The sequence below is a fragment of the Panthera uncia genome, chromosome D4, assembly GCF_023721935.1.
Source record: "Panthera uncia isolate 11264 chromosome D4, Puncia_PCG_1.0, whole genome shotgun sequence".
In the NCBI taxonomy this organism is placed as follows: Eukaryota; Metazoa; Chordata; class Mammalia; order Carnivora; family Felidae; genus Panthera; species Panthera uncia.
The window spans coordinates 55,579,921-55,602,053 of NC_064807.1; the positions used below are offsets into that span (position 1 = coordinate 55,579,921).

Sequence of the window (22,133 nt, forward strand, 5' to 3'; positions counted from 1 at the left end):
TATGTGATGGATTTGGCTTAGTAATCTCTTTAGAATTTTTCCATGTATATTCATGACGAGATTGGATATAATTTTCTAGAACTGTATTTTTTTGTAAATTCTGCCCCCAACATGGGGCTCAAACTCATGGCCCCCAGATGAAGAGTTGCATGCTCTACTGACTGAGCCAGCCAGGTGCCCCTCTGGTTTTTGTTTTGTTTTTGTACATAGGTATGATAGATTTTTCCTTAGTTCTCTTAATATTATTATTAAGTAGACTTCACGCCCAGCCTAGAGCCCATCATGGGGCCTAAACTCACTGCTCTGAGATCAAGACCTGAGCTAAGACCAAAACTCAGGCACTCAATTGACTGAGCTACCCAGGGGCCCAGTCTCTTAATGTTATTATTTAAAAAAAAATTTTTTTAATGTTTGTTTATTTTTGAGAGAGCGAGTGAGAGTGATCAGGGAAGGGGCAGAGACAGGGGGAGATGCAGAATCTGAAGCAGGCTCCAGGCTCTGAGCTGTCTGGTACAGAGCCCAACGTGGGGCTCAAGATAAGGAACTGTGAGATCATGACGTGAGCTGAAGTCGAGCACTTAACTGACTGAGCCACTGAGGTGCCCCATATTATTATTATTTGCAAGTTTATTTATTTTGAGAGAGTATGTGCTTGTGAGTGGGGGAGGGGCAGAGAGGGAGAGAGAGAATCCCAGGCAGGCTCTGTGCTGTCAGTCCAGAGTCTGATGCAGGACTTGATCTCACAAACTGTAAGATCATGACCTGCACCAAAATCAAAAGTCCAACGCTTAACCAAATGAGCCATTTAGGTGCCCCCTTAATATTATTAATTAATTAAGCTTTAGTTGGTCTTTGTCTTTCTGCTTTGGGCTTGGAGGAGATTCCTGAAATAGGTCTTTTGAAAATATCTACTCTCCCCTCTTAGATCTCAGTTCTTCTAGTTTAATATTTAAAGCTTTAGAATTTGATTAGAATTCAGTTGGTAGATTATGAGACTCTTAATCCCAGGGTTATGAATTCAAGCCCCATGTTGGGCATGGAGCCTTTTTAAAAAAAATGAAAAATTAAAATTACAGAATTTTCTTACTGTTAGATCTATGTACTGCCTACCAAATCATCATCATTTGTAGTGGTTCTTATTTATAAGCAAGTCCCCTTGTTACTTTGGAGTGGTGGGTTGCTTAACCTTCAAGAATTTGTGAGCATTTTTATGATTGGCAGTTTTACTATTACTATTAAATTGTTTAAGTTGTGCTTGACTTCTGATTATTCCCTATTGGGGCAATAATGGCAGTGTCTCCCTCTGATATTTGTATCATAGTTTATTGCTTATAAAATACTTTCATATAATAGTATATTTATGTACAAAAAGTGTTTTGTATTTTGGATCCAACTACTTGAAATGCCCTTTACCACTAATACTTCTATGTAAGTTGCTGTAAACTTTTTTCTGGATTATTGCAGACAAAATTAGTCTTTGCCTCTTGTTCCCTATGGTTCACCTCACACAGCAGCCAGAAGGATTTTTAGAGTGTAATCGAGTCCTACCCCTCTTGTGTTTAAAATTATAAATGGCTTCCCAACACATTAAAGTCCAAACTTCTTACCATATTACACAAACTTTATCAAGACCTTTGTACATGAGGGTTACTCAAGAAATACCTGTTGAATGAATGACTCATATGTTGGCAATGTTAGAGAGCTCTGTCTTGCCCAGTACGTCAGAGCATAGTAATTAGTAGCAGAGTCAGGATGAGAACTTCAGATGTTCTATTTGCAAATTGTTGGACCAAATTATATCTTTTGAGTCGAATCCTCCAGTAGGCTCTGAAGCAAACTATTCTGTTTTTCAGACTATATACCTGTGTTAACTTGTTTATGCCTTTCTCTCCTTGTTTTGCCTTTACAAACCCTGCCCATCCTCAAGACTTGGATTTAGTTCTCCCTTTTATAGAACCTTTTTTTTTTTTTTTTTTAATGACTTCAGTACTCTGTTTTTTCTGATTGTGATGGTGGTGTTGGCTTGGGGAAGCTAGAATGTAAGTGGGAAGGGGACTCTAGTAGGAATTAGGTGTTGCTTTACAGGCTGAAATATGTAATTCCACTTTCCACATGACCTTGTGAGGGAAAAAACACATTTTTAAAGATGAGAAAACTCAGTTTCAGAGAGGTTTTCAGTTCTCTCACCCAAATGGGGAAATCTGTACATTAGCCATAAGCCCTCTAAGGCTTCTAAACTAAGCCTTCTACAGCTGCTTGGCAGAGCATGTGCATACCCAGGTGCCCGAGGTCAGAGCAGCCTTCTGCTATCCTGCTTTAGCCTGTTACATTGGACCAGTCGCATATTTCATAGTCTGGCCTATATGTCAGGATCACACGGGGAAATCAGGATGATCTGTTTCTGTTCAATAAAAATTTGACTTTAGTCAAATGCTAAACTTTTTTAGAAGTAGCTGTGATTGTTTTTGTTCATTTGTTTGTTTTGATTTTTTTTTCCTGCTTTACTTGGGCCTCTTACCTGTTTTTTTTCTTTCTCCTTTCTGCTTCTAGTATTATATTCAAGAAGAAAGCCAGAGGAAGCCATTACCCACTGCTGCCGCCCAGTGTTGTAAGTGAGAAACTTGTCTCTGAATCTCCTTAATCACAGCTGTCAGTTCTCCAAACATGGATTTTTTTTTTTTTTTTTTAATTGGGGAGGGTGGAGAAGTGATGTGTGTAAACAGAAGATATTCTGGAAGCACCCATATTCAGGCCTATATCTTCAATGGTTATCTGACCATTGGCTTTAGGAAGAGTCCTTTTGATTATGTGTGGCTATAGGCAGGGCAGTGGTGCTCATATTTTATCTCCATTTGCAAGCTTTTACCCCTGGAGGAATGATTTTTCCCATTTTGTCTCCTTTATCTGTTACTGTTCTTTAAAGCTCAGTTTAAATGTCATCACCCCTGGGAATTCTTCTTGCCATTTCCTCCTTCCCCCATGTCTTGCTTGGGTGTCTCACCTCTCCTTTCGGAGTACTCTGTGCACACATCCATCATATAACCCATTATATACTGTAATTTATGTTTATTTCTTTGACAACACAGTTTTTTTTTTTTTTTTGACAACACGGTTTTTAAAGGCATAGACATTATTCTATTTTATATTTCTAGCCTCTTTCTCCATACCTGATACATAGTATAGTAAACCTCAATAAAGTTTGATAAACAATTGAATGAGAGAACTTGTCATTTCTCTTGAGATTAATTTGCCCAGACTACAAAGATTCATTCTTGAAATGAGACCTGCATTGGCTACCTTTTCAGTTTCTCTCAAAATAGCTTGAGGAAACACTAAAGGACTGACTTGGAGTCTATTCTCTTTCAGTTTTCAACCTCTGGGGTGTGTGTGTGTGTGTGTGTGTGTGTGTTTGTGTGTGTGTGTTGTGCTTCTTTTGTGTTACTGTAGTTTTTTTCTGAACCAGATGCCAAACTCTTAACAACTCCTGGTTGAAAGCAGTGGTTATAGTAATATTTCTAATAAGAAAAACCATACTAAGTAACATATTTTGAGGTCTTAGAGTATGCCAGATGCTGCTATAAGAGCTAAAATGTACTAACTTATTTAATCTTCACAATAACCCTAAGACATAGGTTTTTACTGTTGTCCCATTTCAGATTAGGAATTACATACCCAAAAATACACATATTTTCTGAATCATTTGGATATAATCTTCAGACTTCATGACACATCAGCATTGTATCTTCTTAGAGCTAGGACAGTCTATATAACCAGAATACCATGATTAGAATCAAGAAATTTAACACTCACACAATAATATTATCTAATATATAGTGCAAATTAAGAATTCCCCTGTTGTCCCCCAAATATTTTTATAGCTGTTCCCTGCCCCCCCCCACACACTGTATGATCCAGTCAAGAATCACACATTTTATTTGGTTGTCCTGATTCTTTAATATCCATTAATAATCATAAAAAATAATTTTTGCCTTTTTGGTTGTTTATATTACTGGTATTTTTTTTCCAATTAGAAAATCATTTGATTCACCGGTTGTCCTGATTCTTTAATATCCATTAATAATCATAAAAAATAATTTTTGCCTTTTTGGTTGTTTATATTACTGGTATTTTTTTTCCAATTAGAAAATCATTTGATTCACCAGTTGAATTTTTGAAGTTTATCCTACGTAATTGAGAAGTAGACAAAGGTTTGTGTACAAAAATATTGATTATGAAATTATTTAAATAACAAAACTTGAAAATGACTATAGTTAAACAGTAAATGATCATAAGATTGAATATTATGCATTTATTTAAAATTATGCTTTGAATAATAAAAAGGACATTTTAATGAAAGTTTAAGTTAAAAAGTATATAAAATTGGGGTGTCTGGATGGCTCAGATGGAACAACATGTGACTCTTGATCTCGGAGTTGTGAGTTCAAGCCCCATGTTGGGTGTAGAAGTGACTTGAAAATAAAATCTAAAAAAAAAAGTATATAAAACTTTGTGTGTATGTGTAATTTAAGGCTTCTTGCTATGGATTGAATTGCACATTACCAAAATTCATACATTGAAGCCCTAGCTCCTGTATGACTCTCTTTGGAGATTGGGCCTCTGAGGAGGTGATAAAGGTTAATGAGATCATAAGAATGAGGCCCTAATCTGATAGAGTCTGTACCCTTATAAGAGAAAAGGGCAACAGAGCTCTCTGTGTGAGGACATAAGAAGCTGGCTATCTGCTAGCTGGGAAGAGAACCTTCACTAGGAATCAAATCACTTGGCACCTTGATCTTGGACTTCCCAACCTCCAAAACTGGAATACAAATTTCTGTTAAGTCTACCCATTCTATGGTATTTTGTTATGGCAGCCTGAGCAGGTTAATAGAGATATTGGTTCCTAGAGGTGAGGTGCTGCTGTAAACAAATACCTAAAAATGAAGAAGTGGCTTTGGAACTGGGTGATGGTAAAACCTGGAAGAATTTTCCAGCGCTTACTAGAAAAAGGCAAGATTGCTGTGAAGGGACTGTTGGCAGAAATAAGGATATAGAAGGCCATTCTGGAGTAGTCTCAGATGGAAGTAAGGAACAGTTTATTGGAAACTGGAAGAAAGGCAATCCTGGTTACAAACTGGCAATAAACTTGGCTAAATTGTTGTGTTTGTGAAAGATAAAAATTTGTAAGGGGATTTCTAAGCAAAGTATTGAAGATGTGGCTTGGGTCTTGCTTACTGCCTATAGTAAAATGAGAGAGGAGAGAGTTGAATTGAAGAAGGAATTGTTAAGTAAAAAGGAACCATAATTTAGTTCCTTAGCCAATTTGTATTGTAAAAAATGAGAAAGTTTGTTTTGAAGAGAACAATAAAGAGATCGTGGGTTTGGTCTATGGATTAACCAGCAAACTCAGCAGAATCTAGAAGTAGAAATGGGATATCAGCAGAGACACTGCCAGTTTCAACTAACTGGGACAAAGAAAGAGGGAGGCAGTGAAGACTGTTAGACTTCTTGGATTCTGCAGGATCAGACCATGGTGTTGTTTGGCTGTGAACATGTGCTTTTTCTTGAGGAAAGGGAAGAATGACCTGGAAGGTGATTGATTCAGAGATTATCAGGGCTGCCACTCTCAGCACAGGCCCAAAGGGCAATTAATGCTGTTTCCTTCTGTTTCAGAGGGATAGAGCAATGCAGAAAGCCATGGGGCAGGGCTATCCTTTAGAGCTGTGGAGGTGCTGGCACCCCAGTGGGATGTCAAAACAAAGAGAAATGTTCTACAGCCTTAAGATCTAATATAATTTGCCTTGCTAGGTTTTGGATTTACTTGGGATCCATTACCTTTTCCATCTTTTCTTTTTCTTTCTTGTAGAATGGGAATCTCTCTCTTATGCATGCCCACCATTGTATTTTGGGAACACATAACTTGTTTGGTTTCACAGGTTCATAGCTGGAGAGGAGTTTTGCCTCAGGATGACTCATACGTGGAGTCTCATTCGTATCTACTTAGTTGATATTTACGTGATACTTTGGACTTTGGACTTTAGACTTTAGAGTTGGAGTTAAGATTTGTGGGGCTGATGGGATGGAAAAAATGTATTTTGCATGCAATAGAGACATGAATTTGGGGGGGTCAGAGGTGGAATGCTGTGGGCTGAATTGTGTTCCCTCAGTGTGATTGTATTTGGAGACAGAACATGTGAGAAGATGTTAAATGAAGTCATTGGGGGGCCTTAATCTAATAGGGCTGGTGCCCTTTAAAAAAGAGGAAGAGACACCAGAGCTCTCTCTGCTATGTGAGGACACAGAAAGAAGGTGGCCATTTGCAAGGTAGGAGAGGTCTCACTAGAAATCAAACCCTCCAGAACCTTGATCTTTGACTTTTCAGCCTCCAGAAACTGTGAGAAAATAAGTTTCTACTGTTTAAGCACCTAGTTTATGACATTTTGTTATGGCAGCCAAGCAGATTAATACATGTATATAAATGTATTTATACAATTAGAGTGAAAATATCTGGAAATAGAAGCACCAGAATATTAATCAAATTTGTTTCTGATATGGGGAATTGACTTTTTTTTTTAAATTCTTCTAGTTTTAATGTAAAAGAAATCAATGTGTAGTTCCAAATGAAATCCCAGCAGGGATTATTTTGAAGGATTATTTTGAAGGATTCAAAAACTTAACGATAACACTTATATGGTACTATTTTATTCTTCTTCTTTTAATTTAGTATAATTAACACACAGTATTATGTTAGTTTCAGGTATACAGTATAGTGATTCAGCAATCCTTTATATTACTCAGTGCTCATGATAAGTGTATTCTTAATGTCCTTTACTTGTTTCACCTCTTTCCCTACCTCCACCCCTCTGGTAACCACCAGTTTGTCCTCTGCATTTAAGAATCTGTTTTTTGTTTGTCTCTTTTTCTTGGTTCATTTTGTTTTTTAAATTCCATATATGAGTAAAATCATATGGTATTTGTCTTTCTCTGACTGACTTATTTCACTCAGCATTATATCCTCTAGATCCATCCATGTTAATGCAAATGGCAAGATTTCATTCTTTTTTATGACTAATATCCCATTATGTCTGTGTACCACATCTTCTTTATTCATCTATGGGATTATGACTTTAAAAAATTTTTTTTTAATGTTTATTTTTGAGAAAGAGAGAGGGAGGGAGGGTGGGGCAGAGAGAGAGGGAGACACAGAATCTGAAGCGGGCTGTAGGCTCTGAGCTGTCAGCACAGAGCCCGACTTGGGGCTTGAACTCGTGAACCGTGAGGTCATGACCTGAGCTGAAGTCGGATGCTTAACTGACTGAGCCACACAGGCACCCTGGGATTATGACTTTTTAATCCCGTTTTGCACCTTACATTTTCTAAGTATATTTAACGATGTACCACCATTTTTTTTTTTTTTTTTTAAGTAATCACTGCACCCAATGTGGGGTTTGAACTCATGACCCTGAGATCAGGAGACACATACTCTGACTGAGCTAGCCAGGTGCCTCCAACAATGTACTACTTTTAATAGGTAAGATTTATTAAGAGTAATGGAATAATTGAGTCATTGTTCTAGATCTGGGTTTGCTCCTATCTCTCTGAGTGACTTTAGAAGTCTTTTTACTGTCTACTTCAGTTTCTTGATGTATAGAAGGGGAGAGTTGGTCTAAATGGTCTCTAGGTTTCTTTTAGCTGTTGTATCATATGACCCTATAACTTCCTAGTCCTGAGATGCCTTCACATGGATGGTCCTGCACTACCTTTCTTTCAGGGTCAGTTATCTGCAGTTACTTTTGAGATGTCTTCAGAATATTTTCAGAAATGACTGCTCCTCTAAAGGAGCCTTTAGTCTTCACTTTGATTTGAAGGTTTCTCTGGTCCCAATTATTTGTATCTACTCTTAAAAGTGATAGAATTATTTAGAACTATTGGGGTAAACTATATACTTCCCAGTGTTTTCTTTGGAAGCAAACCTTTCTGATGGTGAATTTAATATCCAGTAATAACATTCTGCTCTCACTTTTATCTTAGGATGTTTTAGTCTCCTTTGGTAACTGTAATATGTGATATATTAGAAGGTAATTATTATATACCTATGTTTTTTATCCCATCTATTATTGCCAGTTCAAGCAACTAGGCTGTCTTGTGCCCATTACTTCAGGGACAGATATGGAAGGCAAAGAGCAGAATAAATGGTCTTCTTGGCTTTAGTTTCCTAAAAGCTAGAAAGAGAATATTCTGGAGAATGTGCAAAATGTTTTAGATGAATATTATAGGGGGAAGGAGGGCTTCACTCTAGTCTGCCTATTTCTGACTAAGGAAAGATTTCCTTGATTTGAGTGACAGGAGAGAGATGCAAGGAAAATGAAAGATAGTCACCAGAGTAGGCATATTGGGACTTCATCTTACATTCTGGGTTAGAGTTCTGGTTAACAGTAGGACCCCAAAGAGGGAATGGCTTGGGGCGCTTGGCTGACTCAGTTGGTGGAACATGTGACTCTTGATCTCAGGGTCATGAGTTCAAGCCCCCAAGTTGGGCATAGAGCTTACATGAACAAAACAAACAAACAAAAAAGGAAATGGCTCGGTGCTGTGTCTAGGCAGATGGGCCATCATGGAGATTTCCGTGTTCCAGTAAGTTGCACATGCTGTGAATGAATCCTGGGCTCTCTAGAAGTAGCAAAGTGAGACTCTGGTCCTAGTGGAGCCACTTGGGCAGGATTAAGAGAAGTCTTAGAAGTGTTCTCTGTGGGGGTGCCTGGGTGGCTTAGTCTGTTAAGCATCTGACTTCAGCTCAGGTCATGATCTCATGGCTCGTGGGTGTGAGCCCCAAGTCAGGCTCTGTGCTGACAGCTCAGAGCCTGGATCCTGTTTCAGATTTTGTCTCCCTCTCTCTGTACCTCCCCTGCTTGCACTCTTTCTCTCTCAAAAAATAAACAAACATTAAAAAAAATTAAAAAAAAAAGTTCTCTGTGTACCAATGATCAAGAACTAGAGAAGATCTAGGATATTTCAGTGAATGCCAGTATACAAAGACATATCTGTGCCATAAGCAGTTACTTAACTGCAGTGTCTTATTTTCACACTAAGTCAGTTGTTAGGATTGGTGGCAGACACCCTCAGATGCATGTTTTTTGCATGCTTGAACCTCTTGCTTACTTTTGCAGGTCTTATGTACATGGCAGCTTTTTCATATTTGAGTAATTTTTGTTCGATTTATTGAGATATTCTGAGGCTGTGCAATTTGGTCTGCGTATTAGATACAAATCTCATGTGCAACAAATGGTATAATGTGAATATTTACCTTAGCCACAGGGCTAAACATAATAGGAAGTTGGTGTGGAGAGAGAAACTGGTTTATTCCTTCTCCAAATGTGTTTAAATTTTCTGTGATATTCAAACTTCATTCTTTAGTAAGGATATTTCTACCTACGTCTTGTCAAAGAATGAAGCAGCACACCATGTTGTCACACAAAACAGTTTAAGGACTACTAAGTTCTACAACTTTCTGCTATTTTCAATTTTTATACATGTCTGGCTGTTACAATCCCCACTGCCCCCCCCCCCCCCCGCTATATTATCAATGATGGTATTGCTGGCTACAATTGAGAAGTGAATCAAAAAGTGATTTAGTATCTGGCAAGGATTTGCTGAGATGATTACTCACATACTCTGCTAGGGTGTCTAAATTAGCACAACCTTTCTAACTCAGTAATTTTACTTCTAGGAGATATTCAAGGAAAGTAACTTGATGCAAAGGAACATTTATGTTTAGATTTTAATTATAGTGGAGAAAAAATGCAAAAATATTGGAAGAATGGATAATTGTGGCATCTCCATGTAATGGAGTACTATGCTTTTAAATAGTTTAAGATACAGCAGACATTTATGTGAATAAGTTTTAAAAAGGAGGATTCTTAGGTAATTAAATAATATGATCTCAATTATCTAAAAAATTGTTTACACATAAACATAGGAAAAAAACTTCCAAGGAAATACAGCTCTGATAGTGGCTCTGAGTGGTAGGAATATAGGAAAGTTTTATTTTTGTTTTTATTTTTTTTGTACTTGAGGATTTTCTCCAAATGCATTTGGTGTATGATAATTACGGAAACAATAAATATTAAAAATGGTCCCAGGCCTGACAATGTGGAGGCAAGTCATGTAGATTTACTTTTTCAGTTTGGATTTGAGACTCTATTGAACAATAGTTGGTTGTTGAGGTTGACACATTTTAGTTTAATAATACCAGTGATTTCTTGATTGAGAGTGCTAAGTGGTTCTTAAAGTTTCAATGTCTCTTTTATTGGTGATATCCCTAAGGTCTCTCCTAATCAGTTACTATATCTGAAATAAAAAGGGTTTGGGGTCTATTATTTTTATTTGTACTAGGACCTTGAAGATGGCTTGAAGTTTTGAGATATAGCCCACCATTGGTGTTTCAGAGATTTCTCTGATTGTCTGTGAAGGGTGTGTTTCACTGGTCTTGTTACAGTATTTATTATAAATAGTGACATATCATATTATAAACCAAAATTCCCTGAGAATGAATCAGTCTTTTAAATTAGTAAAATAGGGCATAACTCAACATATTGTTTAAAATTTTTCTTAAAGTATGATTCAGAAGAGTTGGGTGTGAGTCACGTCCATAAATACCAGTGACCAAACATTGAGAAGTATTGTCAGTTAATACGCAGGTTGGCTACCAAGTGGTGACATCTTTCTTACTTGACTACCACTAACTGCAAAAGGATTTTTTTTTTTTAACCAACATATCCAAAAGAGACATGTTTGTATAAAATGACTTACCCTTCAACTTTTTGTTATATTTGCTGATCTTTCATGCTGATATTATTGATTCTTTGACAGGAAGCTAGAGGTGTTCAGTGTTTCCCACTACTGTTAAGCCATCATGTCTGACATGCATATATCTACTCTGTACTACATTCACATAATCCTCTTATATACCCCTATTGTTCTTGGTTTCCATCTAAAATTGTCTACTGCCATGCTATGGCTTTTTTTCTAATATTCTATCTTTTGAGGGAGGCAGAGAAATGGGCCATTCTATACATGTAACCAGTTATTCCCCATCTGGAAGATTAGATTCCTGTGCACTGTACAGATGATAGTATAATTCCTTGACCAAAATCAACCAAACACAAAACTCTGAGCAGTTACTGCCAATACTACTCTTAATCCTATTTCTCCACCTGCCATAAACAAGACTAACTTTAAGCTTATGGGGTATTATGGTTGCCTCCTGATAGGGGCCAGGACTTGTTTTCCTAGTCAGGAGATGGTGGATTCTAGTAGCCAGGAAATTTTATCTGTTTCTGATTGAGAATCCCTTTCTTCCATTTTGGACCCACCCCGTGCCAGAAGGAGTGGACCCAATTGGCAACTACGTACTGCATCAAGGTATGATCATATAGAGTAGACTATGAGACTACCACTCCAGCATTTTATTTATTTATTTTTAAATGTTTATTTTATAATTTTGAGAGAGAGAGAGAGAGAGAGAGGCAGAAAGAGAGGGAAAGCGAGAATCCCAAGCAGGCTCTGTGCTGTCAGCACAGAGCCTGACATGGGGCTTGATCTCACAAACCATGAGATCACGACCTGAGCTGAAAACAAGAGTCAGATGCTTAACTGACTAAGCCACCCAGGTGCCCCATCACCCCCAGTATTTTATACCAGAGGACACCAACTTGAGAGGACTTGGCACTTCCTGACCATCAGAGCTAACCACTTTGCACAGCTCTAGATAAAAAGGAAACTTGGCTGGCATCAGATCCTGTGGCCTATTCTCCAGTAATTTTCTTTCCTGTATTACGATTTCCAGATGAGGATAGCCACCATGCTGATAGCCCCTGCCTATCAGGAGACCTAATTCTTAGAGAACTTTGTGGCTTCACAGTCTGAACTAGGGCTAGCATCCTTGTAGGAGTATATACTGGATGAATCCATTTTCCAACAGTGTCTTGAAGAGATCTAGAATCCCTCACTGTAACTTTTGAAGCGACAGAAAACACCGTGTCCTCTATATCCTTTTGCAGTCAGTGCTATGTTGCTGTTGCATGGCAGTCACCTTCAAAACATTCTATGATCTACTAGGACTTTTGATAGCCTTCTTAAACAGTTCCCTGCCCTGAAATTGGGTAATAGGTACCCAAGATAGTCCTGGGAGACCTGAGAAATTACTGAACTCTTGTATCCCAGGTTCCTCAGGGACACTGTCACCTTGGATTTAATTACAAATATGTCCACTCCTCAAAGCCATAATACTTACACTGTCATTTAAATTCAAGTCCTGTTAAGTGGGCTATGTAGTCCCTGTACCAGCTGGCTTTTAGCTCCATCCATTGTAGTGCAACCTCATAAAAGAGATGTTCTAGCTCCTTAACTTTCCTAGTCACTTTTTGTCATAATGTGGCTTTAAGTACATGACATGAATTTTGAGGGTTCTGTTCAATGCCTTAATGTCAAAATTTGGTCTCACTAAAACTTGTGCAGTGTATTGCTTTCCTTGTTATAAATCTTGGTGGCCACTTTGCATGGTATTGTGAAGAAAGCAGACCAGAGTTTTCTTTATTTTTGTATTTTTTTGTATTTTTTTGTTCAGGTCTTCCCAGCATTTATCTTCTTTTGTGTCACTTCTTAGGGAGTGGGTGAACTGGGGATAAAACCTTGGTCCGTTTGTCTCTTAAGGCCCATGTTCTTTTTACTCTACCACCCTTTGATGGCAAAAATCTCATAGGATATAATTTGTTCAGAAAAATATCCTTTTCTTATTTGCCTTTTGCCTTTTGTGTTATTTTTAAATTAATTCACTTATTAAATAGAAAACATACATAATGGCACACAAACTTTAAAATATTAAAGAGAATACAGTAGAAGGTCTTTCTTCTATTTCTATACCCAGATACTTGGGTCCTCTCCTCAGAAGCAGTCATCATTAGCAGTTTCTTATTAATCATTTGAGAGGTTTTACACTTGTCCAAACATATGTGTATATATATCAGAGATACCTTTTGATTATTTTTTCCATCCTTTGAATTGGTCTTAGAGTACCATATATTACAGTGAAATATTCACAGCTGATTATAGTTCAGATTTGACTACCCCTTCATCAGTGTCCCTTTTGGGTTCTTACTATGTTTTAAAAATTTATTGAAGCCATAGGGAATAGATTATTTCTTGAGTTGCTTCCCATGACAAAGGTCTGTTTCCCTGAAATTCTGGCCTTGAATACACTAGGAATGTTTCCTCTGTCCTCATTCACCCTGCTAGATTGAATTTCACACATTTGTTACTGAGTTAAGAAATTCTGGCAGTTTATATCCAGATAATGTGTTAGAATTCAAAAGTTGTGAGGGAAACTTTGTGGTTATTTTGCAGGGTGTTGCGAAGAATTGTCATTCCCCTGCCCCAACATACTAAATTAGTCCCCTTTTTAGTTTAAACTTTAAAAAAAACAAAAACAACAAAACCTTAGACATGCATGTAACATCTTCACTGTAAAAATCTTGGATTAAGAAACGTATACTATAGAAAGTGATAGTTGTCTGTAATACTCCCTCTCCAGTCTACTCCAAGATAACTACTTTTCATAGTTTGGTGTATACTCTTCCAACATCTCTTTTTCTTTTTTTCTTTTTCTTTTTCTTTTTCTCTTTCTCTTTCTCTTTCTCTTTCTTTTTCTTTTTCTTTTTCTTTTTTTCTTTATATGTTTGTTTATTTTGAAAAAGAGTGTGTGTAAGTTGTGGAGCACAGAAAGAAAGGGAGACAGAATCCCAAGCAGTTTCCATGAGGTCAGCAGGGAGCCAGACACAGGGCTTGATCTCAGGAACCATGAGATCATGACCTGAGCCGAAATCAAGAGTCAGACGCTAAACTGACTCAGCCACTCAGGCGCTCCTACTCTTGCAACATCTTAATTTTGTTTTGTTTTGTTTTGTTTTAATATGTTTATTTATTTTGACAGAGCGAGAGAGAGAGAGGGCGCACAAGCAGAGGAGGGGCAGAGAGCAAAAGAAATAGAATCCCAAGTAGGCTCTATGCTGTCAGCACAGAGCTTGACACAGGGCTTGAACTCACAAACCCTGAGATCATAACCTGAGCCTAAATCAACAGTTGGTTCTTAACTGACTGAACCACCACGTGCCCTTTAATTTTTCTTTTTCTTTTTTTTTTTTTTAATTTTTTTTTCTTACATTTTATTTATTTTTGAGAGAGCGAGAGAGAGAGAGAGAGAGACAAAGCACAAGTGGGGGAGGGGCAGAGAGAGGGAGACAGAATCCGAAATAGGCTCCAGGCTCCAAGCTGTCAGCACAGAGCCCGACGCGGGGCTCGAACCCACGAACTCTGAGATCAAGACCTGAGCCGAAGTCAGTTGCTTAACCGACTGAGCCACCCAGGCGCCCCTAATTTTTCTTTTTATAAAATAAGTTAAATTTTTAAAAATGTTTATCTTGAGAGAGATAGACAATGCGAGCAGGGGAGGGACAGAGAGAGGGAGACACAATATCTGAAGCATACTCCAGGTTCTGAGCTGTCACCACAGAGCACGATGTGGGGCTCAAACTTAAAAACTGTGGGATCATGACCTGAGCCGAAGTGGGACACTTAACCACTGAGCCACCCAGGTGCCCCCAAATAGAAGTTAAATTTTAATTTTGCAGTATTTGAATATGTGAAAGAATGCTTGTAACATATTTGAGTTTTGGAGAGGAATAATGGAAATAATACCCATGAGCCCACCACCCATCATTATCTTTTAGTAGAGTTTAGTGTAGTGTACTCTAAATGTTTTCTTAGACTTACCTTTGCTTCCTAAGTGATAGGATTTTTTCCCCCACTAGACTGGTGAATTGCAGGAGTAAGGACTTAGTCTGTTCAGCCATATCTCACTGTCTGATGTGTCAGGTCCCAAAGAGTGAAGCCTGGTTTTTGGCCTCTGAGAGACCTCAGCCCATCTGGATTTTTAGGGAAAGGCTTTTCTGGAGAAAAAGCAAGAAAAATGATTATTATTGAAAAAGAGTGTAATTTGCAGTGTTTGTTGGGAGTATTCTTTTTCTTTGGGTCGAAAATTTACTCTCTTCAGAGTGTGTCGATTTCCTAGGATGATTCTGTAATTAAGACTGATTTAGACTCATAATCAGGTAACTGATATGTGATATTGGCAATAACTAAACCCTTGTCAACCGTATTGTAAGGTAATTTGTAAGGTAAAGTGTTCATGTTTATTCTTAGTAGACATAAAGACTTTTTAGCAGATACCAGACAGCATGAGAATTGTAATACCTCTCTTAACTTTTCTTGTGAAACTTGGAAATTCCAGGCAAGCATTACAGAAAAGAAACTCAAAGCTTCTGCATACAAGTTTATCTATTACATCTTTTTGTTTCTTCCTCCCCAAAGGCTTCTGTATTTTCTTGGAGTATTCTTGTTTTTAATGAGTAGATACATAGACCAGAGAATATATTGTGAGGTTCAAGGAAGAAGGGCAGGAGGATTAATGGGAGGATGGAAAAGGAATCAGAAGATCTAGCTCATAACCTACATCAGAACCTACCGATCAGAAGATGACAAATGCACAAATGCAGTGACTTGAGTATGTTACTTGTTGTGATGATCCTCAGGTGTATAGCAGTACCCTGGAAATAGAGGGGAAAGTTCTCGGGTGACAGAGAAATAAGCAAATAGTTAAGAATACCATAAAGTTTGTTCAAGAAGTCTTTCCAGAGAGATGAGTTTAAAGATGATATTTAAGGGGCTAATTAAAATGTGTTGATTGGAAGGAAAGATTATTCATAGTAGGATAAATGAAAAGTATGGGGAGAGGATTAAAAAGATGGCAAATTATGTGCTGACCATATTGGTCTAGAGAGTAGAGTGATACCAAAGTTGTACTTGCTACCCTGTAGAAGGAAATGAGTCCCTCTGTTGCTTTCTTCAAAAAGTGAAGATATACAGAGCTGGACTAGTTTGGCAGATTCACTTCTCTGAGAGCCCTTTCGTCAGGAACCTAGTGTGTCTTGGCACCTATTATGTTGTCTCCTTTCTAATTTGTTAAAGGGTTGAAAGCTTTGTGCCACTTAAAATTTTGGTGGCTTATGACTGAAGACCTATTACTATGAGCAATGGAAGCAGAAGAGCAAATGCTACATACCTAATTACTTCCATTTATCTAGAACACATGCCCTTCAGGAAAATAGGATTGCTTGACTAGCTGGCCTCTATCCTGAAGAATCTCCCACCTCATCAATTTCCTCTATTTTCCCATTCTCATTTCTAAAATCCCAGAAGGCAGAGATCTTTCTTTGCCATCTTTCTCCCACCATTTACCACTTTTATTTGAGTCTCCTATTCTGGCTCTTGCATTAAAGTATCCTAATCATGTTGGTGTTCTCTAGATAGCTGATTCTTGGTTACCTTGAACCTAGGAGCCCTTCCTTCCCCTTTCATGTTTTAAAGGAAACACATGCATAAATTTCATTTTTGTATCAAAAGATGCAGGGTATGCTATGAAAAACAAATTTTTTTCCTCAACCCTGTCCTTTAGCTATTCAATTTCTGCCTCAAGGCAGCCACTATTGCCATTTATTGTGGATTTCTCTAGAGAGAGTTTGTACATTCACAAGAGTTTATACATTTATACTTAAAGCCCCGCTCACAAAAGGTAGTATGCTTTGCATAGTGTTAACATACCTTGCTTTTTTTCACTTCATATATTTAATATATACTACATGTATGGAACCAGTTCCTATTAATGGACATTTTAAAAATGAAGGTGAAATTAATTTATAAAATTAACCATTTTGTAGTGTATAATTCAGTGACATTTAGTATATTCACAGTGTTATGTAATCATCACCTCTATATAATTCCAAAACATTTCATCAGCCCTAAAGGAGACACTGTATTCATTAAGCAGTCAGTCGCCATTCTTCCCCCAACCCCCAGTTGCTGGCAGTCACTAATCTACTTTCTGCCTTTATGGATTTACCTATTTTGGATATTTCATATAAATGGAATCATACAATATGTGACCTTTTATGACTGCCCTCTTCAGTTAGCATAATACTTTCAAAGTTCATCTATGATGTAGCATGTATCAGGATATCCTTCCTTTTTTTGTTTTTTATTTTTATTTATTTTGAAATTTGATTCCAATAATCATGACCTCTGCACAAGGATGACACATAAATTTGTGAAGTGCTCCATATTTTTTTAAATTTTTTTTTTAACGTTTTTATTCATTTTTGAGACAGAGAGAGACAGAGCATGAATGGGGGAGGGTCAGAGAGAGGGAGACACAGAATCTGAAACAGGCTCCGGGCTCTGAGCTGTCAGCACAGGGGCCCAATGCGGGGCTCGAACTCACAGACCGCGAGATCGTGACCTGAGCCGAAGTCGGCGCTCAACCGACTGAGCCACCCAGGCGCCCCTGAAGTGCTCCATATTTTTAAAATTTGGGGGCGCCGGGGTGGTTCAGTCAGTTAAGCGACCAGCTCTTGATTTCGGCTCAGCTCCCGAAATCAGGTCTCTTGATTTCACAGTTCGTGGGACTGAATCTTGCATCAGGCTCTGTGCTGACAGTGTGCAGCCTGCTTGGGATTCTCTCTTTACCCTTCCCCAACTCACTCACGCTCTTAAAATAAATAAATAAACATTTAAAAAATTGATTCCAGTGTAATTAACATTAGCTATATGAGCTTCAGGTGTACAATATAGTGATCCAACAATCCTATACATTATTCAGTTTCCATCACAATAAGTGTACTCCTAGTCCCCTTCACCTATTTCACCCAACCTCAACCCCCACCTCTCCTCTGGTAGCCACTGATTTGTTCTCTTAAGAGTCTTTTTTGTTTTGTTTGTCTCCTTTTTTTCTTTGTTAGGATATCCTTACTTTTTAAGGTGGAATAGTACTGCATTGCATGTGTATACCACATTTTGTTTATTCATTCATCAGTTGATGGACATTAGGTTGTTTCTAGCTTTTGACTGTTAATAGTAGAGCTGCTGTGAATGATTGTTACAAGTATTTGTTTGAATATATTTGTTGTGAATATATACCTAGGATTGGAATTGCTATTAAAGGACATTTAAGTTGCTTCTGATATTGGCTGTTACAGTGCTAAAGTTGATATTTTACATGTATAATTTTTTAATGTTCATTTTTGAGAGAGAGAGTGCATGAGCAGGGGAGGAACAGAGTGGTGGTGGGGGGGGCGGGCAGAGGATTCACAGTGGGCTGACAGCAGAGAGCCCAACGTGGGACTTGAACTCATGAATAGAGCCGAAGTTCAAGGCTCAACCGAATGAGCCTCCCAGGCACCCCATGTATAATTTTATACATGTATGTGTATTGGATGATAGCCAGTAGTGGAATTACTGAGTTATAGCATCGAGCATTTAACAATACATACAACATTTTGGAATATTTTATAAAACTGTCTTCTATAGAGGCTGTGCTATTTTCACCCCTACTAGCAAAGTATGAGACTGCTTTTTTCTCCCTTGGCCTTTAGGTACAGCCAGCCTCTTACAAATCATATTCCAGAGAGCACAGTGAAAACAGCCATAGGTGATAGTTCTTGTGCCTTGATTGACTCAGAATCTCCTTCCTGCTTAGCCTGTCTTTCCCTATCTACCATCCTGGTTCTTTTATTTCTGACTTCCTATTTTGGCTCTTATTAAGCGGGCCCCCCTCTTTGTTTAGTGTGCTGTTCAAACTTCCTTCTCTGGGTTATCAACTTGGCTTTCTGCTTATATTTTAATTTTGGACAATTTCTTTCAGTTTATTTTCAATAGTAATACCTTGGAAGTAGAGAGGAAAGTGTCGAGGTGGCTGAGAAGAAGCAAATGGTTAAGAATGGTGTTTAGTTTGTTCAGGAAGGCTGTTCAGAAGAGATGAGTTCAGAAATGACTTTTGAAGAAGCTAATTGGAATGTATTGGTTGAAAAGAAAGATATTCATAGTAGGATAAAAGAAAATTGTGAAGGGAGGATTCCTTCCTGGCCTCATTCCTGGCCAGTAACTGGCTGGAACATCCTCCCTGGGTAGCGGGAGTAAAGGATGAGTCACTTCACGGTTTTGCAACCTTTAGTCCAGGACTAGGACTCTCAGAGTCAGGAAAATATATTGGTTATAGACTCCACAGAGTATACAGAGAGTCTTATTTTAGTAGTAGGGCAGTGCAGTGAGTCTAGGACTTCTGTCAGTAAGAGTGGGTGCTGAGTTTTACACTGTACATGTGGTATCTGTATAAGCAGTTGATACTAATGATTATAGGTGTTGGCAAACTAACAAAGAAAAGAGAAATTGTAACAATATGGTTTGGCCGATAAAAATAATGTTAATTGTAGTCTTCTGACTCCTTTATTTCTATCTTATCTTTTTCCAGAAAGAATTTGTGGTGGCTAATTGCAGTCATTAACATCAACTTATTATCATTTCTGTTCAATTACTGTGGCATGCAATTGTGTATGTTAAAAATGTCAGATTAATGTATTAAAGTTTCATTTGAAGGGCACCTGGCTGGCTTAGGTGGTAGAGCATGTGACTCTTGATCTCAGGGTTGTGAATTTGAGCTCCATGTTGGATGTAGAGATTACTTAAAAAATAAATCTTTAAAAAAAAAAAAAAGTTTCATTTGATTACAGTACTTAAGTGCCTAACCTGGTCACAGTACTTGTTGTATATATACAACAGTCTCTTACTCTGTAAAAGCATGGTCATCTTATGGTTTTTTTTATTATTGATTTCATTGGTTCAGAGTGGTAAGAAATGAATTTGATTGGCTATACAGGATTAACAGAAATATTGTAGAGATCAACAATTGTTAGAGTTATTCATTGCACAAACAAGTATTGGACACCTTTTCCTCATGCTAAGAACCATGCTAGGCACTGGGGATACAGAGATGAAAGTCCTTGACCTTAGTGAGCTCAAGTCCAGAGAGGAAAATATATTTACTACCATGTAATTAAGTGAAAGTGGAGGAAAACAACTTAACCCAATTTCTGGGTGCTTAGGAGAGGCTTCCCAGAGGAAATGATACCTAAATTGAAAAGAATTTAAAAGTCAACAAAAGTCCGTAGGTTCACTCTTTGCATTGTGTGTTCTATGGGTTTTGGCAAAGGTATAACGACACATATTCACCCTAATAATATGACACAGAATAGTTTCCCTTTCCTGAAATTTCTTTGTGCTCTACCTATTGATCCTTACTTCCTTCAAAACCTCTGGCATAAAGTAAGTTTTGAAAGATGAGTAGGAGTCAGTTAAGAAGGAGAAAAGAGTTTATGGTACTAAGACACTAACATAAAAAAGCATGACTTATAAGCATGTTGAAAATTCTGGATGACTTGAGGGCAGGGGATAAGAGTGGGGCAGGATCAGAGATGAGGCATAGAGTCTTCATATCTTACAGGATTTGAAAGCTGTAGCAAGCTATATTTTATCTTGAAGACAATGAGAAGCCTTTAAAGACCTTAGGGGAATGAAACAATCAGATGGTGGTGATTGTAGTGATATACCCAGTTTGTTTGATATATTAAAAAATCTTTTGTAGAATATAACAGATACACAACTTCATAAAACAGACATTTAGTTTAATGAATTCACATAAGATAGGCAAAAAATAGACCTTTGTCAGGCACCCTAGAAAGCTCTCCACAAGCCCCTTCCCAATCATAATTTCCTTCTCCCTAAAAGTAACTACTCTACCAACTTTATGCTAATGACTTCCTTGCTTTATATTTTATCACTCAAGTGTACATCACTAAACATAAGAATTTATTTTTGCCTATGTTGCCTTTTTGATACATCTTATAGTTCTTTTTTAATCTATGGGTTCCTTCTCCATCTCTTAATTTTTTTCTTGCAGTTTTTTATTGAAGTGACAAAGCCATTAACTACATGGCTTTGTTTGACTTACACTTTCCCATATTGTGAATTTTGCTCAATATATTCCCATAGCATAGTTTACTCTTCTGTCCTTTATATTTTTTGGTAACTTGATAGTTGAACTGCAAGATTGATCAAATTCAAATTTGATATATTTCATTTGAAATGTACAATTTAAAACTCCTCTCCTATTGGTGGATATTTGGATTTTTCCCAAATTTTTACTATTGAAACAGTGCTAGAGTGAGCAACTTCATACAAATGTGTTTTTTTGTGAATATGCAAATGGATCTCCCCTTCCCTATTATATATTGTGTACCTTTAAGTACCTTTCCTTCATAGTTACTTAATATGTATGATTGTTTGATATATATTTTTGTTCTTCAGGCCATAAATTTTATGAGTAAGGGAAATGTTTATCTGTGTATTCCTAGTACCTTTGCTCAATAAATACTAGTTGAATTAGTGCATTTCTATTAAGCAGAATTATTGGATTAAGGGATATACACATTTTAAGTTTTGGTAGATATTGTCAAGTTATACTCTAGAAAGATTGTACCTATTTATATTTCTGCTTCTGATACTCATTTTCTCACATCCAGCCTCACTGCCCCTTTTGCCCTCCCCTTTTCTCCTCTATCTTTTGATCCTCTCCTTCTACAAACATTTTTAAAGTTTATTTTTAGTAATCTCTACACCCATTGTGGTGTTCAAACTCAGGACCCTAAGATTAAGAGTCACATGCTCATGACTGAGCCAGCCAGGTGCCTTAGAAACATTTTTTGATACATTCTTGGTTCTGTTCTAGGTACTTAGGATACATCAGGAAGCAGAACTCAAAAAGATCCTGAGTGGGAGGAGACAGTAAATGTAATGAATAAGGAAATTATATGGGAATTTAGAGAGTGGGCCAATTAAGGAGTAGATGGTTCAGGGGCACCTGGATGGTTGGGTTTGTTAAGCATCTGACTTCAGCTCATGTCATGATCTCTTGGTCTGTGAGTTGGAGCCCCAAGTCAGGCTCTGTGTTGACAGCTCAGAACCTGGAGCCTGCTTCGGATTCTGTGTCTTCATCTCTCTCTGCCCCTCCCATGCTCATGCTTTCTCTCTCTCTCCCTCTCCCTCTCCCTCTCCCTCTCTCCCTCTCCCCCTCTCCCTCTCCCTCTCCCTCTCCCTCTCCCTTTCCCTCTCCCTCTCCCTCTCCCTCTCCCTCTCCC

General features: G+C 37.8%; 1 protein-coding gene across 5 annotated transcripts in view; it reads left to right on the forward strand.

Annotated features, from left to right (window-relative positions):
* UNC13B (unc-13 homolog B) overlaps window positions 1–22,133 on the forward strand; it is a 160,243-nt gene that overhangs the window by 19,635 nt on the left and 118,475 nt on the right. For all 5 annotated transcript variants that reach the window (XM_049625804.1, XM_049625833.1, XM_049625815.1 and 2 more), the window contains exon 4: window positions 2,551–2,608. In XM_049625804.1, coding sequence (XP_049481761.1) covers window positions 2,551–2,608 — 58 coding nt within the window. The remainder of the gene's footprint in view (window positions 1–2,550; window positions 2,609–22,133) is intronic.